The 27838-nt window shown below is 41.3% G+C and overlaps 2 protein-coding genes across 2 annotated transcripts in view; both read left to right on the top strand.

Annotated features, from left to right (window-relative positions):
• grb7 (growth factor receptor bound protein 7) overlaps positions 1 to 2444 on the top strand; it is a 32928-nt gene extending 30484 nt beyond the window's left edge. Inside the window, exon 17 of the transcript XR_008631764.1 lies at positions 2354 to 2444. The gene's annotated coding sequence lies outside the window, so the exon portion shown is untranslated. The remainder of the gene's footprint in view (positions 1 to 2353) is intronic.
• A 1738-nt stretch (positions 2445 to 4182) lies between these two features.
• Positions 4183 to 27838, top strand: part of LOC110154359 (SRC kinase signaling inhibitor 1-like) — a 105203-nt gene continuing 81547 nt past the window's right edge. Inside the window, exon 1 of the mRNA XM_055150264.1 lies at positions 4183 to 4248. Coding sequence (XP_055006239.1) covers positions 4227 to 4248 — 22 coding nt within the window. The 5' untranslated portion in view covers positions 4183 to 4226. The remainder of the gene's footprint in view (positions 4249 to 27838) is intronic.

Genomic DNA, 27838 nt, shown 5'->3' with positions numbered 1-27838 from the left:
ACTTATCTATCTCCATGGAGACAGACAAGTGATACTACCAGGCCAAATTACAGATCAGATCTGTGGAGAGAGGTAAGAATGCATGTAATTCATGGTAGTTTTAGCAATAAAGACATAGGTAATTGATTAAATGCAGTATAATGTGTTTAATGAGGAACATTCAAGGCAAAGCAATAACATCTCCATGAAGACAAGCAGGTGGCACCAGAAAAGTGACATATTTGTGAAATAATTTGTATGTAATCATGCACTTACCGGTATGTAAGGATGAAATGCCTGCTGCTTATTTAAAAATTTTAATGTAAATTAATTCAAACTATTGATTTACTACACTATTTATCTCATTTTTAAGACATGTCTTTATCAAATTAGAACTGTAAAGTGTTTTTAAATAAAGGACTTCATGAAGACCAGCTGGCCCTCGGGTACTGCTAATGGGGATCCTAATAAATAAATTCACAAACAAGCAAATAAACATACTACACCTTTAACACTGAACTATAGTAGAATTATATTGACTCATGTTTGATGCTATAAGTCCAGGATCTGTTCTGGGGACATAGCAGGCAAAATCCAAATAATCAAACACTAATATCCTTTTAATATTGTTGACAAAGCCTTACACGTTTGCATTCTCCACTCTCTCTTTCTCTGCGGCATCGAATACGTGTGTAATTACATTTGGGCCTTCTCGTTCTGGAGGGTGTGATCGGTCTCTCGCTGAGCTGTGACTTAGTGTGTTAATTATCGTTGCACCTATAAAAGTTGCTGAGGACGCTGGAGTGTAAATGATTCACAATAAGATGCCGAGAGAGAGAGAGAGGGAGAGGAGAAGAGAGAGGGATAGAAAAGAGAGAGAAAAAGAACGAGGGAGAAAGAGAGACAGACAGAGTGAGAGAGGAGAGAGAAAGAGAGAAAAGTTCAGAGTACACATCACATTGATATATTTTTCTATTAGGCACTTGTGGCTAAGTTTGGGTGCATGTACCAGGGTGAGGGTGACTTGCTCAAGGGCAGAGGATTCACCACTGGGCACCCGGTCTCCAAAGGACCTTCTAGTGCCATCTTTAATTTATCACTATGTTTTATTTACAAGTCAACAGCAGCCAGGAGGCAAAAACAGGCCAGTGCACTGACCTGACAACAATATCCATCTCCCATGTCCCCTACACATGTCTATTTACTGTAAGGTTATAAGTAGCCACAGTATTAGGTACACCCCATACTGTGCTTTCTCACTCAAATGGTCATTCAGTCACAAAAATATTGGAAAATATTTAGAGACAATGTTGACAATGCTTAAACTAAGAATCATAACTCATCAATAACTCATTTCAAATGTATATAGAGATTACATTTAAATAGTAAAAATAGCTATTCAATTTCCTGAGGTGAATTGTTGATAGTTGAATAAGTAAAATAATAAAATCACTATTGTACGACTACTACTTTTTTGCTGCTGTTGGTACTACTACTATTACTGCTGCTGCTGCTGCTGCTGCTACTACTACTACTGCTACTAAAACTACTGCTGCTGCTACTAAATCTACTACTACTGCTACTAAAACTACTACTACTGCTGCTACTGCTGCTACTAGTACTGCTACTGCTACTAATACTACTGCTACTAAAACCACTGCTGCTGCTGCTGCTACTACTACTAATGCTACTACTGCTACTTAAAACTGCTACTACTGCTACTGCTACGACTGCTACTGTTACTATGGCTGCTACTGCTAATACTACTGCTATTGCTACTAATATATCACTACTACTTCTGCCTGATCCTATTTTTACTACTGTTCCTGCTGTTGGTGTGTGTGGGAGTTTCCAGACTTGGGCCAGACCAGATATTAAAAAGTAATCCCTATAGCTATATTATTAGGCGCTGTCTCCCTTAACCATGTCTAGTCTTTTTGCTTTGTTATATCCACTTTGACCTGCTGTCCGCTCTGATCTTATTATCCAGTCTCATATTGGGTGTGACATATCGCCCCAGTGACCCTGGACACAAGCACCCTGCCTTATTAATTCATGTCCTTCACCTCTGGATTGAATTACAACTGCCTGTCGCCATGGTGCCGCCTAGATTTACTTTGAGTTTATCTTTTGTTGACGACACACCCATCCCTTGTTCATCTACGACTTGAGTAGTGCTTATCTGACCGGGGCACCCACATTCAAACTTGTATGCATTATTAATTCAAAAACATCTTCTTCTCTATCTATTGATGTCAGCTTTCACTTCTTTCCTATTAACTGCGTACATCAGTTTCATTGCAAGAAGTGTCAAAACCTATCTATGTTGATATCGAATTACTGATCACCTCTGTCTCTCCCTGTATCCTCACAGATCATTGCACACTGCTAGAGCGTATAACAGCAAACCTACACTTCAAAGACATGCAAAAACAGCATCGCCGTCCCTTTAAGAGAATCTGATTGGGGAGGGCTCGCGCATCCATAAAACATGAGTTGATTCCGTGGCTGTGGCGAGCTGGTTCGGAGCGTCTCTCCCTCCCTCCCCTGCACTCCGGCGTGCTCAGAGCATCCCAGTCTGCAGACGAGAAAGCATTACCAGCGGATCAAGCCTGCAAGATGGACGCGGAAAAGCAATAAAAGTGAGGATTGAAATTACTAAAGGCAGACCGGGCAAGCTTATGGACAAGAAAGAAGAGGATTGGCAGCTGCAGACCAGTTTCAAAGTGTGGGCGCAGTAGTACGGAGAGACAGGTGCACCCAGGCGGAGAATGGGCAATTCCTCCTTCCTCCCAGGCATGTCCACTCTCACTTCGTCCATTCTGTAGTTGCAGGTATTTCTAACTTGAGTGGCTTTCTCTGATGCACTGATGATGCTGCTGGGGCTTCTGGGAAAAAAAAAAAAAGAGACACGCTGCTGCTACTACTACGCTACTCTTTTTTACGATCACTTTCTTGTGTGTGTCTGATGCGGCACTTCTGTTGCTGTCTGGGTGCTGGCTCTAGACTTGAAAGTGCGTGTGAATGGTATAGCATCGCATGACTCTTGTACTTTATAATTTTATTGTGATGATTTTTATTTTCAAATCAGATTTCAGTTCAAAGTGCTGATTTTAAATTCACCCAAAAGCATTAGAATTTGAGAGAATATGAAAACATAAACTTTTAACTAATTAATCACATGAATTTCAGATTAGGTTTGCAGCATTCTAAACTACAGGATTAGCTGTGTTTTCCCCTTATAAAGATATGATACTTACTGTTATTTGCAGATAATAATGATGTCTATTTCAGTTACAATCTTGATTTTGATAACAATTAATCACACAGGTCTATTTTGAAGTTTCTAGGCCCATTGAAGTGAAAAATGTTAACCTACATAAAGCTTGCATGATGTTAGGACAGTGCGTCTGGGAGCTTGTTTGACGCCTGTTAACAGTCTGTCCCTATAGGAGCCTGGATGATGCTTTGAGCCAGACTGCAAAAAGCTATTGATGTACATACAGGGAAATGGGAAGTATATGGCTGCCTATTAAATCTGGAGGTACAAAAGCTGAAGCTGCAATCTGTAATTCATGAGCCTGCAACATTATATGGTCTATCTCCATAATATTAACACTTGGAGAACGTGTTATGGCAAGTGTGAGTCTACGCGTCTTCCCCACTGGCTTTAAACTTATCAGGTTTTGGTTGTGTGCAAAAAGGAGGTCTGTATTATCTCTTGTCAGCATTGATTTTACATGATGGCCTCTGCCTTAGAGCAAGATTCAGTGTCAGAAGGCAAGATAAATCAGACTAGATAGTAGTGGTGGTATCTTATAAATTCACTGTTGCGCAAGGTTTTCTGCAAGGCCTGTCAGATCCGCTGTCTCACCAGGAAGAGGATTAAATGTGAATATTTCCAGTCCCAAGTCTTAAAGTTCTTGCTGCTTTTTGACTGTGTGATTATGGTAGTCCTGTCACCTCAATGACAAGCCAGAAACCTATCCTATCCCGAACCCAGGATGCTGCTGAGAAGGGAAAGAGGGGGAGTGCAGGGGGGCGGGGTCACTGCTGGGTTGCAGATCAAGCCAATGTTAAATGGCTTGGGACAGACATTTCCTAAGACAGGTTGTCAAAAAAGAAGATATTTTTTTGTCCTGTGTCATTCTGATCAAACTTGTTGACGTCTGGATTTAGCTCGGGAGGCAGAGGAGAGAAAGGAGCACGAGATGAAGGGCAGGGAGCAGACATCACAGCGTTGACTGATGTACAGCGCAGAGTTGCCAGGTAAGGCAGAGCTCACTATAATATTGACTCGCTGCTGACTGTTATCCCAAATGCACAAAAAAGTAGGATGTTTTCCATGCATTTTTGACGGCTTTGCTGAAATATAAACAGCTTTAAGGAGACGTTAACTGGCAGAGATTGTACTGTGCAGTTATGATGAAACCGCTGCATCACTTATCTGACAGAGGTCTTATCTCTATCTAACTGTTATGTGTTTATAAGATGTAGCACTCTTCAAATCACTTTATTTGAAATATTAGATTTTCATTATTGCGGATATTGATTTATTGAACTCACCTTGTGCTGTCACTCACTGTATGTTTTTGACAAATCCACTAGAGGGCAGGCATCCCTAATTCCCTTAAAGCTGCTGGATACTCCTGTGCTAGTGTAGTTCAGAGACTTTATTGCAGAGGCAGGAAAAGACTTGAAAAACAGATTTTTGTTGTTATATCTGAATCTGAAAGAACAGTTTGATGAAGCCAGAGTCTTATGAAGTATACTAGATAATACGAAGCAGGTTTGAAAATAGTAAAATAGTGTCTTATTCTTACTCAAAGATTAAATTGAGAAACAGGATCACCAAGTTTTGGGGGCAAATTTAATCTCTCTAATTAGCAAATTACTAGCCCGCTTTAAAAGAAAAAAAAACCTAAACAACCAATGCTTCAGGCTAGGACTATCTAAAACTTGACTAGACAGATTCTAATTGCAATGTAAGATACTAATTTGAAGTTTTAAAATGGACAAAATCACATAGGACAAACGTGGACCTGTTCTGAATATTTTTACTTTTATTTTCTAGGTCGAACTAGTAAAGAACAACATGATAATATGATCGTGACAAGATTAGAGTAGCTTTCTTATGCAAGCTTGTCTTTCACTTTTGTCATTCACAAAAGTTAAGAATCAGTGGTGCTAAAAATACATAGATCAAATGCCTTGTTAGCAGATGACACTGTACTGTCATTAACAGTTTGTAAAGGAAAACAGCTGAAACACTGTAACCAAACGCTGAATTATGAGCTGCTAAAGCCAGGCCTGAGCTCGGACCACCTACGATCTGCACTGTACACTCCGTTCTGTGGCGCATCATCTTCTATGACAGCTGTAATTTCTGCCTCTGACACTTCTCCCACATCTCCACTGCTCATTTCTGCTTTGGATTCTGGACACGCTGTCAGTCCGTCATAGTGCTGAAAATTCCCATATGAAGCAAAGCTAGAAGCTGTACTGTAGTTACTTGAGAGACTTACAGTATAAATCAGTATCTACTATATCCACTACTACTACTACTCAGAGATTGTTCATACAGGATTTACAGGTCCTGTATTACACAAAACTAACTTTTTGTGCTTTAAGCCATGTTATAATGTTGTTACCTCATCAAAAACATACCCGGATTGTGTGTTGTTTCATCCACACATGTTTGAGTTACCCTGGGTTATTACTGTATTTTTCAGACTACAAGTCACTCCGGAGTATAACTCGCACCAGCACCAAAAAATGCATAATGAAGAAGAAAAAAACATCTCAGTCACACCAGACTATAAGTCGCACTTTTTGGGGGGAATTTATTTTATAAAATCAAGGACCAGGAACCAATATTTAATCTTGAAAGGCAAATTCTAGTAATAACAATAGAAGAGAACAACAGGCTATTAACGTCACATATGAACAGTTCTTCAGATAACTATAGCATAAACAACAGAAGAGAACAAGTTTACCAAACTTTCCATCTCACTCCAAATCACAAAATCCATTGAATTCTTCATCCTTGGTGTCACTTCTGAACAGCCCTGCTATCTCTGGAGGTAAACGGAGTGCCGCTTCCTCTTTTGTGTAGCTGTCCTCAGACTCAGCATCAGTTCCAGTTAGAATTATTCTGGCCTTTCTGAATCCCGAAAGGATGGTTTCGATTGTCACCAAAGTCTGGGCTTTGTCAATCCAGCCAGTGACTTACAGGAAGGTTGCCTGGCTCATCTGCCCGGTTTTCACAAGTTTCTCGCTCACTCCAAACTTTGTTTCTGCTGCTCAATTACATTTTCGGCTGCATGTTTCACTACTTGCAGCTTGTAATCCACAAAGTATTATTTTCTTTTTGGGGGCATTTGGTTTGGTCTTATCAGTTGTCAGTTTGTATAAATTTTTAATTTTCAGTAATACAGAAGTAATGGTGCGATCGACTGAAATGATACAGACAGGTTGAGGCTCTTTCTGCAGGAGACATGCGGACATGTAGTAGATCAAAGTGACAATGGTACAGGAGTAATAGGAGCAAGAGATACTGACACACAAGCCTGGAGCCTCTCGAGGCTGCCAGTGTGAAAATTTTAATATATAAGTCGCACCGGAATGTAAGTTGCAGGACAACCCAGACCATGAAAAAAAGTGTGAGTTATAGTCCAAAAAATACAGTATTCTGTCCACATTCCCAAAGCTCAAAATGCTCTGTTCCACCTAGTGGTAGTTTTCAAGTTAACAGCTTGTTTTCACCTTTAGTTCAGTAGACATTGGCAGTTCCAGAGCTGAAATTATCCAAATGATTCTATTGAAGATGTGTGGAATTTAAAAACACAGTGGAGCATTCCTTGTATTATGACGTGACATCACAAGGGGGAATGTCTTTTGTTTAAGAGAAGAACTCACCATGTGTGAATGATACTAAACACAACTCCAGGTATGTATTGGTTTCCTGTCTAAAAGCTAGAATAGAAGATTTTGTGATTTCTGTGGCTCTATAGAATGTTTAAACGCAAAGCTTTTTTGAGTTTTATTTTGTCTTATTAAAAACAAAGAAATATTTCAATCTGCACTTTCTAATTTGCTTTTATAATTGACTGTTTATGTTAGGAATGCACCAATATGATACTGGTAAAGCCATAGTATTGGTATCGGAACAGAAAATGCGAGATTTGTGCAAAGTTGGATTTCATAGACCTGGTATTGTATTAGATAATGGAAAAATTATGCCGTTATCTTACAATATCCGTAGCACTTAAATTGATATCGTGACATCCTTGGGTAGTTTGGTAATTTCCTCCCATGTTAAAACACTGCATCCTTCCTCTCCCTTTCTCTCAGCTCTCCTTGTTATCTTTTCAAATTGACATTGCCGGGCCGGACATAAACCGCCGATAATGACCTGAAGTCTGCTAATGTAGGCACAATGAGCTTCTATTTTAACTCCACTGCAACTCCAAATGGCTTTCCCCTTCAATATTTGTCTAGATATCTACCTCCACACAGGCTCTCCCATTCAAAGCCTATTGAGCCAGAGCAGACAAAGGCATAATGGATTTCTTCATGACATGTGGCCCTTAGCGGCTGAGGTGACATTACTGATAGGAAAGTGACTGATTTTTCAATATAGTTATTACAAGAGGATTTTCTGAAGGCAGAACTTGTTACATTGCCCATGCTGAATGACATAACTGACTGGAAAATATTGACTGACATTTCCTTATTTGACCATGACTTGGAGATTTAGATTAAAGGGCCCACATTACACTGTTTTATTCTGTGTTATAATGATGTTTCCTCATCACAAACATACCTCGAATTGTGTTTTATTTCATTCACCTGCATATTTAGGCTTCTCTTAGTTCTTCTCTCAAATAAAACACCTTTTAATGACAATTGTGAACGTGAATGAAACAAGACACAACTCCAGGTATGGCTTAAAGCTCACAAGAGTCACTTTTGCATGATATAAGAGTTTTTAAGTGAAAATAAACCCAGTAAGTAGACCTTTAAGTTAAAAAAAAATAATAAAAAATTGTGTTCTACTAGCGAAAAGTGCCACAGTAAATGCGGTTAGTTACACCTGTGCTACTTCAGAGTTTTAAGGTCAAAATGTCTAGCGTGAAAAATGTTCTGTTAAAGTTTAACAAAACCAAACTGCAGGAGTGCTCAGGGCTAATAGAACTTACAAGATGAAATAGGGAAAAGCAACACCAAATGTAGTGGCATTATATAAAACATAAACTTAAACAGAATACCTTGACTTGCAAATGTCAAAACTATACCAAGGTATTTGAAATCAATGGTAAGATACAGTTTATTGTCCTTATAGTGAAATTAATCCTTTGCATTGGATCCATCCTTCAGTTCCATTGGGGCAACCTGTCAGGAGAAGGACAAGTGCAGTGTGCAAGAAACCATCTCCAGATCTTGAACTAGGTATGGTCAGGACTACCTTATAGCTCGAGGAATTACCTGTTGTGCATGCTTTAGGTTTAGGTCACTAAGACAGATGGGACAAGAGCTCGTGAGCCAAAATTGCCACAAGATGGTGCACACAAGACAAAAAAAAAGTTTCTATTTGCATTGGACAAAAAAGGATTACTGGTTGGTGAGTTACAGTTCCAAAAATGCAGTACCACAATGGAAAAAATATGAATTCAAATAAATATTAGTTGTTAATTGTTATCTTGTGGAAATTATGTCTCATCCCATCCCTGGTCACAAAATGATTTATGGATCTTTGAATTCTCATAATGTAAATTTTTGTGTTGTCTAATTTCATTTATAGTCATATATATCTGATTTTAGTGCATCTCAAATGTCGATATGTTGAAATAAACAATTACAGAACTTTGAATTTAAGAAAAAGCCTGTCATTCTTTCATTTAGTTAGTAGTTGTATCATGTTTTTCCTTAGCAGAGGCTTTTGGATTCCTCATTGTCTTGTGCTCACACAGTCTTGTTGCGAAGGGCATGTCAAGGTTGTCATAGGTGCTCTGCTTGTATGTAAATTCACTGCTGCAGGATAAAAGAAGATAAAAAAGCCTCAAACTTCTGTGAGAAATGAGTCAGAGGAATTTGTCCGCCCATTTTTCAGTTTCAGTTTTGATGCTTTGTCCTTGATAAGGGATTATTTGGAGACATCTGGAAGAAAGAAGCTGATTAGATAGTATTACCGTCATACACAACAAAAAGACCATTTGACTGCAAGAATTTTCACAGCTGGGTTTATTTTCGAGTGTTAGGGTGCTTGGTTATTTGAAAAGCCACTGGATCATTTGGTGGATCTTGGTTTGGGGTTTTGATCAACCACTATATACAAAACACCAAACTTATAAAGTTACTTTGTTAAGAACGAGCAGACATGTGGGTTCAGAGGGCTCTAATGTACCGCGTTGAGGGTAGGATGGTCAAAAAAGCATAACAAAATAAAAGCAGATAGCCAGATAATGTTCAATACTAAAATTACTATCAAAATTACTATCAAAACTAGATACTAAATAGGGAGTGATTCTCACAAATGGGTTAACAGTTTGAACCCACCTCCGTCATGTTGGGCAAGACACAAGTAATTTGTTAATAAGTAACTTGTTAACTCAGACTACATTTAAAATATAAAATCGATTTCATGATGTAGATATTAGCATAGACAGAGAGATTTGTGCACTTTAACTGTGTTAGTTTTGCTCAGGAGTAGCTAATGCTGGTCGTTGTTAGCCTTTACGTTTTCGTCTTTCTTACCTTCTTCATGGACAGAATATGTCATTTGTCGACCTTGCTGGTTGAAGATTTGGTGATGGGGCAGATTTATGAAGCTGGTGGAAAATACGCGAGACATTTCCAGAGATATTTTGCCATAGCATTGACCTACATGACGTTTACTCTACATCGCAGCTCTTCCGGCCGTTTTGAAAAAGGTCTGTTGCATTTGTCACAGATTGACAGCCATGTCTTAGTAGGTATAAAGTTTGGGGGCGTGAATATATAATGCAGTGTAAATCAAGTAACCTTCCTTAACACTGAGTTCAATGTCCAACCTCATGTCCTCTTCTTAATGGTAGGCTACTTTTCCAAACACCACAAAACACAAAACACACAAGATGATTTTTTCAATGCTTTTGCGCCACATTTTTGCTAGTCTAATTGCCATTTTCTTTAACATTTCACTACATAGGTTTTCCTACATACAGTGAGTGTGTTTTCTTTTGGGTTTCATTCAACTCTACTTGTTCTCGTATTGAAGGTTAGGCCTGTTTTGTCTTAGTTTGAAGCAAATCAATAAACCTCGTTGGCAAATACGTCTGAAAATCACAAAGGAAGACTTCACATTAGGAGCATTCAGAGAGAGTGAGATGAAGATGGAAAGCCCTTAAATCTCCTTTACTTTGACTGTGTCTCTCATATGCAAAGCAGGAGCTGGTTGGACTTTGGTTTGAATGTGTAACTACGATGTTTGTTGTTGAAATTACTATTTTCAGCTGCACATATATGCGTCTGGCACGTAACTGCTTTGGACTTAACATGAATTCCACTTGTTCTGTGCAAAGTGACCAAACACAGAAAAATGTCACAAACTGAAAGCTAAATTATAGTGAGCGACATTTAAAAGCTGCGTGTGGCTTGATTACAGCAGTGGTACTCCTGACACTGTTATCAGACTCTAAAGGGTTATTTGAGGAGACAGAGGACCAGACAGACTATGCTAAAAATGGACATTTCTGCTGTTATTGCTGTTTTTGTGCAAATCTTGTTATTCGGTTTATATATTTTGGTTTATTTTTGTGAGAGGGGCATTGCAATAAGCACTTATGTCAGGTGAGTTCACAAAAACCTTGGTTTTGTTGAGTATCAGGGGTGTACAGCCTGGAAGGAGAGTTATTAAATTCAGTCTAAAACGGGTGCAAAATATTAAAGTTGTTACCTGTTATTGACAATGTGTATTCAGCAGAACTTAATTTTGGTTCAAAGGTTTCCACGAAGTGAAACCGGCTGATGAATCAGGTTAGTGATCCCCGTCCCTACTTAACACATATATTAAAGACATTTATTCAAAATGGCTAAGAATTTATCCCATGTTTATATTAATATTATTATTATCAAGCCAGTCTGTTCTTTGTTGTGTTGGTCCCATGATTTGATAGATCAAAGTGATTGTATAAAAGAGAACAACTCCCTGCTAAACAGTATACATATATCTGAGAGAGTTTCTTACATAGATGTAGTGTTTCAAAGTTCTTGTTTTTGCTTGTTGGAGTGGAGGAGTGCTTGCTTTGTTATTGTTTTGAGTACAGTGATAAGGTTATCACCAGGGACCTATAGTTCAAGAGTAAAAACACATTTCTGCAACTCTCTGAGGACCAAACTAAAATGAAAAGCAATGCAGTTTTCTTCCAAAGTTATCTACCGGTAAAAAATCAAACTTACAGATGGTAGCTTTAATACCGTAACCCTTTATGGTCCCACAGAAATAGTAAGTTAGAGCCACACTATAACATAACATTCTCCATGGAGGAGTTTTATAGATGATAGATTAAAACAGGAACTAAAAAGAAACAAAATTCCCATGGAAACAAGCAGGCCAAATAGAAGTTTGTGGAGATCCTTGTTTTTTAGTGCAATAGAAACATCCAAAAAGAAAAATAAAACAGCTTTTGGCTAAAAATGTACATACAGGGGCATTAAAGGTGCATTGTGTAACTTTTCTGGAGGAGTGTCCATCAAATCCATCTCCGTCTCCATGGAGATGTAAGCTTTGTCTGGAATGTTTTACAGTATTGTATTAAACCATTCTATCTTCATGGAGACCAAATCAGACAATGTTACAGGTCAGATCTGTGAAGAGGCAGAATACCTGTTTTTCTAGGTATTTTTGAGCTGTAAAACCACCTGTAATTTAACAAATATAATGTTGTTTAATGTCATACTGTGGAACATTCCAGGCAGAGCATTGACGTATCCATAGAAACAAACAGGTGACACAGGTACTTCAACCAAAAATTACTTAGTGCACCTTTAAATAGTTATTTGAAGAGACATAAGTATTTATATTGCTGTTCAGTTTTTGCTAGCTCTAGTTCAAGGGTAAAACATCTTTGTGTCTATAATGAAGTGTCTGTGGTTTGGCTGAGAGTGAATCACCAGCCTGCGTGTTGTTTGTGTCACTGTTTGTGGAGCATGATGCAAATTTTTGGAGGGATTAGCTTTGCGGCTCTGACTGTGAGCGAGCAAATCCCCCAAACCCAGTCAAGATATCATCTGCAAACACTTCCTTGGTCGATCTTTTTGTTTTTTTGTCTCCTCCAACCATTTCTTTAGCCCCACACCCCTGTTCCCTCCTGCCCAATATCACAGTCACTTCTCTGGATCTCATCTCTTCTTAGCAGCCTTGGAGACCCATTTCATTCAGCTGACAAGAGCGCTTCTGCCTCCCATATTTCTTGCGCATTTGGGCCTTGGAATCTGAAAAGCTGGGCTGCAACAGTATCACCCGATTTCACCTCCTCTGTCACTGTCTAGCCAATCTTATTTCACCCCTGCTGAAAGAGGCATTTTCTTGCTATCACAACATCGCTAATCCTTACTTTCTTTCCCTGCTTGCTCTATTTTTTTCCCACCGTCTACAACGCAGAAAATGGGTTCTAGCACGGGACTGTTTCAGCTCAAACTATCTGTCTTGATAATTGACTACAGCAGGGGTAAATGTGACGTGATTGCTATAGGTTTATGCATTCGCTCAATTTGACGTAATCCGCTGGGCTAGATCTTCCTCGCCTTCAGCCATCTTCATCATCATTATCAAAAGGCGAAGGGTTTGTGGTGCTGGAGTACAACACAGTGTTGCATTGTGGGAAGTTGGCGTGGGTGGAGGAGGAGAGAGGAACACTCGTGCTAAATTAGGAAGCGCTGCATTTTGAGTGGGCACACAGGAAATCGCTCTAAACATGTGGAGACGCACAATAGAGCAGAGAGAGAGAGCGAGAGGCAGATTGATGTCATGATTTAGAGGCTGCGGTGGAGGGAGCAGCACACAGCATCACAGCAAACTCACAGTCTGGGCTTCTGAACCATGAGGGAATTTCAATTGATTCACCTCCTTATTCACAGAGAAACCTATGGTAGTTTATCAGCGATGATGGTAGCGGCTTAATATTGTGACTGTGGTCCTTTACTGCATCAGTTAATATGTATCACCGAGACCTTGACTAATCTTATTGAAGGGTAAATACTTTATCCATTCAGCATAAACACTCTAATAATGTTGTTAAGGATCACAACAATATTAAGGCATTGGATTTACATAATGCTTTCTAAATTTATAGATTCTAGAGTCACTGATCACAGCATTAAGAATTCCTCAGTCACAGTCAATGTGGATGCAATTCTATTGCTTAGGCTTATCTGTGTGTGTGGCAGAATGTCATGTGACTGATTTGTTGCCCCTTATTTGTTTATTGGCTAGTCACTGATAACTGATTTTAACATGACCTGGTTCCAAAATTCCCATTTGAATGCATCAGTTGTCACCAACAGAGCAGTGTGGCCTACAGACCAGCCTGTCCTTTTGTCACTTACTCTTTAGACCAAAGGCTTGTCCTTTTTGTTCCAGTTTCTTCTCTTTAAGCTCTATCCTCATGCGCACAGCTGCAGAGATTTTAAAATTTTTGAAATGTGGAGTTTTCAAAACAAGAGACTGAGTCTTCATTATTTTGTGCCCTAGCTCCATGTGAGAATTCTCTTCACAGCATGCCTCCAACTGATGTGGGTCCTACTTTTTATTTTGAAGAGATCTGTGGATGGCAAATCTTACCTCTGTTTACTGAGGATGTTTTTGCATGAGCAGTGAGACTGGTCTTTTTTACATAAATATACAAAAAGATCATTCTTACATTGAGTCCACTTTGAACAAAATAAATTCTAGTTTGTCAATTCAAAAAGCCAAGTAGAAAGAAATTCATAATATTATTTATATTACACTATTACAAAAACATACCTGGAGTTTTGTTTAGTTTCATTTACACAGATTTAGTACACAAACCCTGAATCTCTAGGCTGAGTTCTTTTCTCAAACTGAAAACACTCCTTGTGATGTCATGTCATAATACAGGAAGTGCTCCACTGTGTTTTTTAACTCCATACATCTAGATCTAGAATCATCTGAATGATTTCAGCCCTGGAAATTCCCATCTCAAGTGAACAAAAGTTAAAACAGAAAACTTCATGACATCAAAAAAAAAAGTGGAACACAGCATTTCCAGCTTTGGAGACATAGACAGATTTATAATGCAGGATTTATCAAACATGTGTGAGTGAAATAAAACACAAGTCCAGGTATGTTTTTGAGGAGGTAACATCATTATAACATGGCTTAAAGCTCACAAGAATAAATTTTGTGTAATAAAGGACCTTTAATTTTAATGGTTTGTAAAATATTTGTCAAATCATCCTCTAGTAACCAACCAGGATTCCTGACTCTATAGTGCGAGACACTTCCAGATGGGATCCCGGGTGGACTTAGTCACTGACAACATTTGCATTGCATATCGCCACAAATGCAAAAAACTTGAGCAGCTCGTACAGTCGGGTAAAAACAACCAACAGAATGATGCCGTAATCTCATACTACAGTCACTGCGACAGAAACGCAAGCCCGTAAAGATAATAAAAAAGTGGGCTTCGGGAAATGAGGGGAAAAGACAGCATGAAGGAGTTGTATCAGTCATTAAGGGCACGACCGCTGTGTGAATTTAAGCTTATCTGCTGCAAGGTGGAAGCGCACGGGGAGGGTAAGACTGCTAGGGGCTCATGTGCACAACCAAGATACAGCACAGAGGGAAAACTAGGGGAGAGGGGGGAGAGAGCGAGAGAGGGAAGGAGAGAGAGGAGAGGAGAGGAGAGGAGAAAGAGAGAGGGCGGGGGAGATGGAGAGGAGGGGTAAGAAGGAGAGAGAGAGGGGAGAAAGAGGGAAGGAGAGATAGGGCTGGTTCACTCGCAGCTTGTCCCTGTAGACAGTGGAAAGGATTATACTCAGAGAGAGGAAGAGAGAGAGAGAGGAGGAGGAGGAAGAGAGGAGCGCTCAAGAACTAGCGCACAATCTTCCACGGCGCAGTCCTGTCTCCTCAATAGCACTTTTCTCTATTCTACTTTCCCCCATACACACACACGCACACACACAGCATGTAGACTCCAGGCTATAGAGGCGCAACCTGAACAAGACCAAAAACCAGGTACGCTGCTACTATTCATTTCTGCTAAGGTTTGGGATTTTCTTTCTCTGCTCCTCTCCTCTGCAGAAGTCTGTGCCGGCTGCATGCGCCAAGATTATCTGGCTTCTTTGCATAGCCCCGAGAGAACCCGAAAAAGAGATAGAAGGAAGGAAGAAGAGAGGGCAGAGGAGAAGTGTACAGAACAGAGCCATACTGTGAAATAGGAACAGTTCAAAAGATATTCGCAGACCTGGGTTGACCTTCATGTAGGAAGCACTAGTTTGAGGATTGGGGACATGGAGATATTATGCAAAGTTGGACTCTTCACATGTGTGCTTGCATGGACTGTTAAAAGTTGATATGCAGTAACTTTCTGAAAATTGCTAGTAGTGAGGAAGAATTTTGGATATTTTTGGATATTAAAGATGCCCTGTGTAACTTTACTAGTAGGGGGTTCATTAAGTGCTTGTCTCCGTGGAGATGTTATTGCTTCCCTGGAATTTTAATCAGTATGGCATTGAACTAATCTGTCTTGAAAACATACATTCTGAGGGTCTGTTTACACGACAACGCTTGCGGGTAAAAACGTCAGAATATTTTATCAGAGGTGCCTTTCACTTAGAGAGTGACTGCGTTTTTGGGGCTTAAAAATGCAAAAATCTGTAACCACCCTCTAGAGTGGAAAAGTTGATTATCTATATCCATCTACACTGCCCAAGACGCAAAACTCTGGTCACATCTGCTCACGTCACATATGCGTTTACATACAGTACACAGAAACCTGGCATGCATACCAAGTCGAATTCCACACACATTTGCGTCACCGTATGCACGCAGATTTCCACCCGAAAATGCTCCTCTAAATGTGGAATAAAAGGTGAAGACGCGATGCTACTTTTGCGTCATCATATTAACGTAGCCTTAATGTGAGTGGGCTCGCCTCTCCATAGATTTGACTTTACCTGGAGGTGTCACCTGCTTATCTGCATAAAGCTAGATAAGTTTAATGCCAGACTGTAGGACATTATACCATTACAATAACATCTGATGGCGAGCAGATAGCAAACTGTCCACAAGAAACGCTACGTAATGAATCTTGAAATATGATGAAGCTTTTTTGCCCATAGACAGTGTACACTTGTAGACTTAAACTTCCAGAATCAAAACATATAGTATAATAAATATCATCTATATTCTAATCCAGTTTCTTGTCGTATGCAGTGATGTTGGTCAGTTGTCCGTAATAAGATAACATTTGAATGTGTTGTGCAGTGCAGCTGGTTCTTACACATCTTGCATGTTGTTTTCAGAGGACTCTGGGGGATTCATTTAAATTGCAGATCTCTGGATGTGTTGTGTTTCTGTGTTTAATGAATTTGTATTTATCAGAATTTAACTGGATATTGGTTTGCTAATAGACAAGCTTATCTTTTGTTTTAGTTTGTTTATAAGTGTTCATCTTTGGATTTGATAGTTGACCAATGTTTGATGATAATTCTAAACTGAAATCAGAAATCACTAGGTTCTTCTATGAATACAAAATACAAATACGAAGCATACAAAAATATATATCTGCATGATCACCAGTCCTCTTCCTTTACTAACTCCTTGTGGATGGAGTTAGTGTCATTGGCTGCATGCACTGTTAAACCTATGCAAATTCTTGAATAAAGTATTTCTTAAAGGGCCCATATCACCCTGTTTTCTGATCTGTTATAATGTTATTACTCCCAAACATATCTGGAGTCAGAGTCTTGCACGGGTCCATTTTTGGAAACCCGCACCCGCCCGCACCCCGCAGTACAGCACAGCATCCACCCATTAAACCGTGATTCTATCAAAGTTAAACCCGCACCTGCCTGGACCCGTTAACATTCCACCTGTTACCCGCCTGTGCCCGTGATAAATCACACACAAATTAAAAGCATTCTAACTGAAGCATCCATCAGAATGCGAATTGAAAAGTTTCAAAAATTACAATCACAAAATGAAGTGGTTACGCTTTCTTCATTACGAATACGATCTCACAGACACCGCTCGACTGCCATCACTTCACAGGCATTATTCATTGAGCACAAGAAACACTGACTGAGATGCCGGACTTTTGCGCAGCACACGCAACGAACTGAACCAGGACTAAACCAGGACTAACCCAGGACTAAACCAGAACTGAACCAGAACTGAACCAGGACTCACTGTCGGGACGGGCTCAGAGGTGCACCACATGTGAAACTGTTTGCCTTTACCCGACCCGGTGCAGGACTCTGCCTGGAGTTACGTTTGTTTCGTTGCCACATGGTTAACACCCAAAAACCCACAGACTGAGTTCTTCTCTCAAACAAAAAACACTCTGTTCCACCTTATGATGTCATGTGGTAATACAGGAAGTGCGCCACTGTGTTGTGAAAACTACTGCTTCATGACATCACAAGGTGCAACAGAGCGTTTTGAGCTTCAGAGATGTAAAGAGATATAATAAACAGTTATTAAACGTGTGAATGAAATAAAACACAACTCCTATCCAGGTATGTTTTTGATGAGGGAACAGCATTATAACCTTTAAACTAGACAAAAGCGGCCAGTGAAGATTTTTATGCTAACAACACGCGTCATTCTATATTTCCTTTAGAATGACGCGTGTTGCTAGCACAAAAATATCTTTGCGTGTTTGGAACTGTTCAAAACTCTGGACCCACAGTACGGAGCTTTGATGATGAGGTCTGCTACCATCCGGAGGCATCGATCTATTTCTGGATTATATTTAGAGGAAAGTTGTTGAGGGGAGAAAACCAGCCCAAAATCTACTAATCTGAGTCACTGCTGACGTGTGGTGGTTGACTTTCTTTGATCTCATACTCCACACAGAATCATAGCTGGCAGATAAAATGTATCTCGATAGTGAGTGATGAAGCTTTTGTGCTAAATATTCAAGCATCGTATCTCTCTTTATGTAATATTTACGTCTATCTTCTCTGTGTGAGTCACAGCCTTGGCTTTTGTTATGAGTTTTATGGAAATTACAGCTTTGAATATATTTACAATACAACACTTCCTTGAGTCGTCATTTCTGTTGTGGGAGGGCACAGCAAGAGTGTAACTGTATGTCTGTAACAAAAATATAAAAGTAATTCTGATTCTGACTAGGGATGCACCGATCAAGCTTTTTCTGTTCCAATACTTCTGCTGATATCAACCAATACAAAATGTTAAATGTTAAAAATGTTCCAAACTTATGTATTATTCTTGTTTATCTTTTAAAATAACAGCTTTATGAGACTTTTTGGACCAGTAATTTTTTTTTTTTTTTTACACCAGTTTATAGATCAAAATGGTATATCAACTGGACTGATATCTTGAAAAAGTTGAAAATTACAAGTTAAAGTCCAGATCTGGCAATTACGTCTTGACCTAAATCAGAGAGGGCCATCTTTTACCCAACATGGCAAGAGGAACACATACTTTCCTTACCACTGGGAGGTTTAGGGCTTTGCAGCAGGATAAATGACCAATTCGTGAACTGAACTGCTAGATTTTAGTCCATTTTATCATTGCATGACAGAAACAATGCCCTGGCGGAGGTGTGATCTTGCTTCAGCATAATCCCATACATTTTTGGACTCACGAGAAAGATATGACATTCAAGGTTCTGCAGATACATGCCCCCTTGGCCACTAGGGCGCAGCCTCCTGTTTAACCATAATGTAACGTCTGGCTCTGGGCCCACAAAGCTGTTACATGCTAAGGGTGCACACATGAGGAGACACGGGGAGAAGCAAAGGGAGAAGTTGGGGATAACAAAAGGAGACAGGAGCTTTCAGCCTCAGTCTTTCTGTCTTAGTCATTCTGCAGTAGGTTGGATAGTCTAGGTTTTAATGCTTGTATATTGTAAATGTTTCTTGTCCAGTCATTTATTTATATTTGGGTGGTTGTGATCTATTGGTTAATCCTGCAGCCTGATAGCAAGAAGATCCTGGGTTTGATTTCCTTTCTGTGGGGAGTATGTGTTTCCACCAGGTGCTCCGATTTCTCCCTCCACGAAAAACCATGCATAGTAGGCTTACTTCTGGGGCCTGAACTCCCCAAAAAGAGATTCTAAATGTCTGTGTACTGAATATTTTCTTTAAATAATGATAAATAAATGGGCACCTATACGGATTCATGAATTATAAAGTCTTTATAAGTTTGACAAGCCTCTCAAAGCACATTAACTTTATATTCAATGGTGGTAAGCAACTTCTGTAGCCACAACTGTCCTGGAGTAGACTGACAGAATTGGTCCCTCTGACTGTCACCATTCACTCACACACAGACCACATTCATAGGTAAGGTTTGTGAAGTGTCTTCCCCAAGGACAGGACAATGGTAAGAGCTGGAACTGAACCACTGACCTTAGGACTGGTGGGTGAATGCTTTAACACTGAGGAAGTTTCAGTTTTAAAAATGAGATAACCAGTGTGAAGGTTTTTTGCTAGTGCTGACATTTAACGTTTTCTTTTTTCAAATTAAGGCTGACAAATTGTACAAATTGTTCAAGGTTATGACTAATGAAGTTTGACTTTTCTCTCATATGTTCATTTATTTTTAAATTAGATACGTTCCTAGAAAGATACCTTTCTAGGAAGGTATCTAATTCTTATTAGATAGTGCTTGGTTCAGGTTGTTCCTCTGTTCTGCTAAAATGCACAAAGCTTAATTTAGACATAGACTTAAACAAACTTTATTGATCCACAAGGGAAATTATTTGGACACAGTAGCTGACACATCACAATGTAATATAATAACAAGAGCAACAATATATAATAATTGATTCAAAATGAATAGCAAAACAGCAAGAGACTGGTGTCAAATAAGACAGAAATATAGAAGCTATAATAACAAGCTATATACAAGAGGTGGGTAAGGAGAAACAGTGCAAAGATGAAACAGTGATTGACATGACATAGGGTTATGTATTACATAAGCATGAGTTATTGTACAGTTGTATAGAGTATGGTATGAATGTAGTCCTGTATGTAGTCCCACTGTTTGACTGGATATTTTAAAGCAAGAAAAATATTCCATCTTTAAACAGAATCCTGACGACTCCCGAGTTTTGGCTTGGAGAATATCTGGGGTTTGGATTTGCATAAGATTTATGTAAGCGACTGGCACACATGACGCTGGGGTTTCTCTATCAGCAGTCCTGACACAGTAGCTTTGAATTGGTGAAATATGCAAACACACAGACAGAAGGGAACAAGGCTCCTCTCCGATACTGCCTCCTCAGCCCTCTGTACTCCCTTATCCTCTCTGCACATCAGTCTAGTTAATTACTCGGCCTACTCTATTTTTCCCCATATCGTTTGACTTATGACCACTGATGAAGCATGCAGCCACTTTGTACCAGCCTGTTGTTAAAGCTCAAGTACCATCTGCAGGCACGAGACAACAAGAGTAACAGTTTTAATAGGCTTTCAATGGCTGCTATCTACCACCTGTGATGTTCAATACTAATTCAATGCGTTTATCAGTCTCAAAACGCCATTATTTTGCTTTGCCGTATAAAATAAATGGCTAAATTGCACAAAGCTCCCAGATTGATAATTCAATACTTCTAACTGTGCGGAGGAAAGTTACAAACTCTCCTCATTATTTTGGTTTAGCCTGAAATAAACTTCTGTTGCCTTTACTGCCAGTGTAATTCTGCGTATTGATTGATGTTATTCACACAAATATCCAGTCTCTGTCGCACTGTTTATGTTATAAATGAATTATGGCCGTCAGATTTCACAGTCAGACTTGGCCCAGTTGCAGCTCAAATGTTTTATGTTGCATATATTAATGCTAAAGAGTGTTTAAAAGGAGTTGTCCTCAGTTAGGGTTGACAGCTACCTTGATAAAACGTATTAATAATATCCACGCACTATAAAGGAAAAGTGTTACCAATAAAATCCACCTTTTTATCTAAGACACTCGTCAGAAGCAGCAAACCAAATAAATTAAATTGATGTTACTTTGCCAAAATATAATATTTAACGTATCTGTCTCCATGGAAACAAGTAGGTTACTGGTCAGATCTGAAACATCTCGCTCACAGTAAGAATGCATGTTTGTCCAGATGAAATGAAAACACCTGCAACTGAATAAAGGCAAAATAACTTCACTATACTATGGAGCATTCCAAGCAAAGCAATAACATTTCTATGGAGACTAGCTTGTGGCTTACACCCCACAGGTAATGTTACAAAATGCACCTTTGTAGTCATGTAGATTTATATAACTTTATTTACAGACTGCAGGGTCTGCATTGTACATACAAGGACATACACTTACCTTATATTACATTCATATATAAATCCAAAACACATATACACATACCCACGCATATACAAAACCTACAGTGATGTAAGGTCTGGTAGAATTAAAATACATATATCTGGCTCTTCCAGTATTTCCAGATGTCAGAGTAATATTGGGTGTCACTTTCCTTAATATCAGTCAAGCACTTTATAATTCACTTTCTTGATTCAATTAACCTACACATAAATGTATACATGAGGTTCATCATTAGAGCCTGGAACATGGGAATATATGCAGTCACAAACAAAGCACTAGCACTTTCCCACCTTGGAGTCTTTAGCAGTATTCTAAGAGCATCATTATATGCCACTTTAATCTTATTCATCTTTGTTTTGCTGTAATTACACTATAGGTAAGTTGTATACCATGGAGCACAGTATGATCTAAAAAGAGTAATTATGACTACTAGATTGACAAAATTTATGAAAGGGAATGATAAAATACAACACAAAGACAAGACAATACCTTATTTGAGACATATATGATCGTCTAGTGTAGGGTTTTTATGTTCAACGTAAATGTAAGTCATTTTAGGTTAGCCTGCTGAGTTAGATGTAAACATGTTTTCTCCACATTGTCCTCTGTCCTTCACAAGACATCCTGTGTGAGCACTCGTCAACATGAGTAAATATGACGAAACACACACTGAAGGCTTTAATAAACCCAGGTATATTTATAGCACAAATCCATCGTGAGGCATTTGCATGGCATTTCTTCTCCGCCAGAGCTGCCACACGGTCACTAAACATTACACTTTATCACTGTATCAACACTAGCCCATACACCAATCATGGTCCTTCGCTTTGGCTGTCATTTTGGGAAGTTTGTGCCAAGAATGGACCACTGTGGCCAACTGGAAATCGTCACATTTAAAAAGAGGGCCTTGGAGGGTTTAATATTTTGAGAGCTTTGGGGCTGCCAATCTTGTGTCTAATATTGGATCTATACTGCATACTAACTGGCTTTGAGGCCCGCATGAGGGGAAAAAAAAATAAAAAATCTTCAGACATCTGCTGGTCTGTGCACCGAGCTCAGGGAGACTCCAAGCATCAATTTACCAACATGTAGAATCTGGAGCAGACTCCTCTACAATTTAAACCAGTGGAGAAGAGAAAATATTTTTTACACAGAGCAGAGGAGAAAGTTAATACCTGTGGTTTAAATGAGAATTTTAGTTGTTGCCAAAATTGATTAAGTTCAAATGATTTACTGAAGAGAGACCACTTTAATTGAGGAAGCTGATTTTGACCTGTTTTGTTAAATGAAAATAACAGCTCAATAAAAAAAGCAAAATACAGAATCAGAGAGTTCAACATCTCATTCCTAATTAAAGGTACATTATGTAACCTTTTGATGGGGGGTTCGCCGTGTGCTTGTACCAATGAAGATCTTAGTGCTTTGCCTTGATCGTTCCATCTGTTTTAATTGAAAATAAACAAAACAAAACTTCCTGTGAGCTGGGACGCCTCCTCACAGATCCGTCATGCAATTTGGCCTAGGGGTGCCTCCTGCTTGTCTCCATGGAGATAGACAAGTTTAATGTTATACCGGAGAACATTCTAGGCAAAGTAGTAACATTTCCATCGACACCAGCAGGAGTTAGTAGCCAGGCTGGTGCCACCTAGTGCCTCCACTCAATTAAATTTTTCTCCAGTGACTAGATCAGGAATTGGAATACACTAGACGGTTTGCAAGAACCCTGGAAGTGCAATTTCGGGCACCAGCCAATCAGTGAAGAGCCATATATTCTGTGTTGGCAACGATTCCCAAAATGGAGGATTAAAAGCTGGAACAAAGAGAATGTTTGGTGAATTTTATCAAGGGAAAGACGTTATTGCCCTTCTTCCTACAGGATTTGGAAAAAGCTTAATATACCAGTTAGCCTCATTAGCTACGCATTACATACGTCACAACCAAATAGCAGCGATTGATTAAATTTAAAAAAGTACCCACCTACCGTTAAGCAAATGAATTCTAATGGTTACCACAAAGTGAAACCGGCTGATGGATCAAGCTAAAGAGATGGACCTACACCAGCAAAAGTCTGGGGCAGTCCCTGATCTAGCATTTATTTCTTTATTGTAATATTTAAATTAGTTATTTCCCATAGCAACCCAGGTAATGCCACTTCCAGGTTTAAGTCTCTCTAAGACCACACAGGAATCATCTCAGCATTTTCTAGTAGTTGCACCTGACTTTCAATCTATTTACATAAAAAGGCAGTCCCAGCCAGACCAAAGACAGTCCTGTTAATTACAAAAGGGTATTTCTGGCTTGTCTGGTGCGGCCTATGTCCTGGAGGTGAGTAATTGGTATCATTGAGTGAACAGAGGGAGTGGATGAGTCAGGAATTGGGATCTATTAATGTGCACTAATCAGTCTTACAGTGGGCTCTGGGAGAGTGCCAGTGCTTAGTCTGCTCTCTGCTGCGTCACAGGGAACTGACACTTCACAGCACCACACTCCAAATGTTTGTTTTCACTGACAACACCAAAGTAAAGTTAAGCATGTCAGAATATGGAGACTCTTTTGGGAGACTGCTGATAATGCTAGATTTACCTACAGCCAGCCAAAAGCACATGCTTTGACAAAACTTTACAAAGACGAGTGGATCTGGAGCTGTATCCTGTCTCCCTGATTTCAGAGGATGTGATTGACAGGTGGATCAACCAGTCACAAATACACACATGCTCTGATCGCGTCAAAACGAACATGACAGCGTATACTTAAAAAAGGAGAAAAACACCATGAAAAGCTGGCTGGTCAGGCAAATACTATAGGTGGGGTAGCAGTGCCTCTAAATGATTCATACCCCTGACAAATTTTGACTTAAAGTTACTTTTATACAACCAGCAAGTTTTTTCTTGATTGGAAATGATACAGGCGTCTCCTAGAAGATAATAAGGCAATGTACAAGAGGCATTATTGTGGAAAAAAAATATTTCTCAGGTTTTATTTTCATTTGAACAAAAAGTGGCATGTCCAAAATTATCCATACCCTTTGTAAACTGTCAGAGTCTATGGAAAAATCCAAAGTTCTATACCATTCCAAACAGCACAAGCTGTTCTAAAACTTCCTAATTCCCCTGATTCACTAGGAAGAGCTGTTTTAAGCAACTGAACAGGTGAAAAACAGCAGGTCTTTGCAGTTGGTTTGTGAACAGTCATGGCTAAGACAAAGGAGCTCTCTGAGGATCTACGGCTGTGTATTGTGGCTGCTCACAAGTCAGGAATTTGCTATAAGGCCAATGTCTAAATGTTTTCAAGTTCCAGTGGCTATAGTGCAAAGAATTATTAAAATACAAGACGTTCCACACTGTGGAAAATCTCACAAGATGTGGTCAGAAGCTAAAAGTGACACCTGTGTGGGGCTCTGCTGGTGGCAACATCTCAAAGCAGACAATCCAACAGACACTACATACTGCTGGGTTCCACGGACGTAGACCAAGGAGGACGCCACTTCTCCAGATAAGGCACACAAAAGCCCGTTTAGTGCTCATCTGGACAAAGAAGAAACTTTTGGTCTTTTGTTTTATGGTCAGACGAAACAAAAATTGAATTGTTTGGCCACAATTATGTATTGATGATTTGGTGTAAAAAAGGAGAAGCCTTCAACCTTAAGAACACCATTCCCACTGTCAAACATGGTGGTGGGAACCTAATGCTTTGGAGATGTTTTTCAGCCAATGGGCCAGGGAGTCTCCATCCATCCATTTTCGTCCGCTTATCCGGGGCCAGGTCGCAGGGGCAGCAGCCTAAGCAGGGACTCCCAGACTTCCTTCACCCCAGACACGTCCTCCAGCTCCTCCGGGGGGACCCCGAGGCGTTCCCAGGCCAGCTGAGAGACCTAGTCCCTCCAGCGTGTTCTGGGTCTTCCCCGGGGCCTCCTCCCGGTGGGACATGCCCAAAACAGATGCCCGAGCCACCTCAGCTGGCTCCTCTCGACGTGGAGGAGCAGCGGCTCTACTCCGAGCTCCTCCCGTGTGACTGAGCTCCTCACCCTATCTCTAAGGGAGCGCCCAGCCACCCTGTGGAGGAAACCCATTTCAAGCGCTTGTATCCGCGATCTCGTCCTTTCAGTCACTACCCAGAGCTCATGACCATAGGTGAGAGTAGGAACGAAGACTGACCGGTAAATTGAGAGCCTTTCGGCTCAGCTCCCTCTTCACCACAACGGTCCGATACAGCGACCGCATCACTGCCGAAGCTGCACCGATCCGCCTGTCAATCTCACGTTCCGTCCTTCCCTCACTCGTGAACAAGACCCCGAGATACTTGAACTCCTCCACTTGAGGCAAAGACTCCCCACCCACCCGGAGAGGGCAAGCCACCTTTTTCCGGCCGAGAACCATGGCCTCAGACTTAGAAGAGCTGATCTTCATCCCAGCCGCTTCACACTCGGCTGCAAACCGCCCCAGTGCACATTGCAGGTCCTGGTTCGATGAAGCCAACAGGACAACATCATCCGCAAATAGCAGAGATGAGATCCTGTGGTCCCCAAACCGGACCCCCTCCGGCCCCTGACTGCGCCTAGAAATTCTGTCCATAAATACAATGAACAGAGCCGGTGACAAAGGGCAGCCCTGGCGGAGTCCAACATGCACCGGGAACAGGTCTGACTTACTGCCGGCAATGCGAACACAGCTCCTGCTCCGGTCATACAGGGACCGGACAGCCCTTAGCAAAGGGCCCCGGACCCCATACTTCCAGAGCACCCCCCACAGGACACCACGAGGGACACGGTCGAATGCCTTCTCCAAGTCCACAAAGCACATGTGGACTGGTTGGGCAAACTCCCATGAACCCTCGAGCACCCGATGGAGAGTGTAGAGCTGGTCCAGTGTTCCACGGCCAGGACGAAAACCACACTGCTCCTCCTGGATCCGAGGTTCGACTATCGGCCGGATTCTCCTCTCCAGTACCCTGGCATAGACCTTACCGGGAAGGCTGAAGAGTGTGTTCCCCCTATAGTTGGAACACACCCTCCGGTCCCCCTTCTTATACAGAGGGACCACCACCCCGGTTTGCCAGTCCAGAGGTACTGTCCCCGACCGCCACGCGATGTTGAAGAGGCGTGTCAGCCAAGACAGCCCCACAAGATCCAGAGACTTAAGGTACTCAGGACAGATCTCATCCAACCCCGGAGCCTTGCCACCAAGGAGCTTTCCAACCACCTCAGTGACTTCAGCCAGGGTGATGGATGAGTCCGCCTCCGAGTCCCCAGCCTCGGCCTCCTCCTCGGAAGACGTGACGGTGGGATTAAGGAGATCCTCAAAGTATTCCTTCCACCGCCGGACAACTTCCCCAGTCGAGGTCAGCAGCTCTCCCCCCGCACTGTAAACAGTGTTGGTGAAGAACTGCTTCCCCCTCCTGAGGCGCCGGACAGTTTGCCAGAATCTCTTTGAGGCCGTCCGATAGTCCTCCTCCATGGCCTCCCCGAACTCCTCCCAGCTCCGAGTTTTTGCCTCCGCGACCACACGGGCTGCAGCACGCTTGGCCCGCCGGTACCCGTCAGCTGCTTCAGGAGTCCCCCGAGCCAGCAAGGTCCGATAGGACTCCTTCTTCAGCTTGATGGCGTGTCCACCACCGGGTTCGGGGATTGCTGCCGCGACAGGCACCACAGACCTTACGCCCACAGCTCCGAGCAGCCGCATCGACAATAGAGGCCGAGAATGAAGCCCACTCGGACTCCATATCTCCGGCCTCCCCCGGAATCCGGGAGAAGTCCTCCCGGAGGTGCGAGTTGAAAGTCCCTCTGATATAGGGCTCCGCCAGATGTTCCCAACAGACCCTCTCTACACGCTTGGGCCTGCCAGGTCTTTCCGGCTTCCTCCTCCGCCAGCGAACCCAACTCACAACCAGGTGGTGATCAGTTGACAGCTCAGCCCCTCTCTTCACCCGAGTGTCCAAGACACGCGGCCGGAGATCAGATGACACGACTACAAAGTCGATCATCGACCTCCGGCCTAGGGTGTCCTGGGGCCACGTGCACTTATGGACACCCTTGTGCTCGAACATGGTGTTCGTTATGGACAAACCGTGACTAGCACAGAAGTCCAATAACAAAACACCGCTCGGGTTCAGATCGGGGAGGCCGTTCCTCCCAATCACCCCTCTCCAAGTGTCACTGTCGTTGCCCACGTGGGCGTTGAAGTCCCCCAGGAGAACAACGAAGTCCCCGGTCGGTGCACTGTCTAGTACCCCTCCCAAGGACTCCAAGAAGGTTGGGTACTCAGCACTGCTGTTCGGCCCGTAGGCCGACACCACAGTGAGAGACCTGTTCCCGACCCGAAGGCGCAGGGA

The sequence above is a fragment of the Boleophthalmus pectinirostris genome, unplaced genomic scaffold (genome assembly GCF_026225935.1).
Source record: "Boleophthalmus pectinirostris isolate CB_2022bp ecotype Guang Dong unplaced genomic scaffold, ASM2622593v1 HiC_scaffold_14, whole genome shotgun sequence".
Taxonomy (NCBI): domain Eukaryota; kingdom Metazoa; phylum Chordata; class Actinopteri; order Gobiiformes; family Gobiidae; genus Boleophthalmus; species Boleophthalmus pectinirostris.
This window is presented reverse-complemented; position numbering and strand designations above follow the sequence as displayed.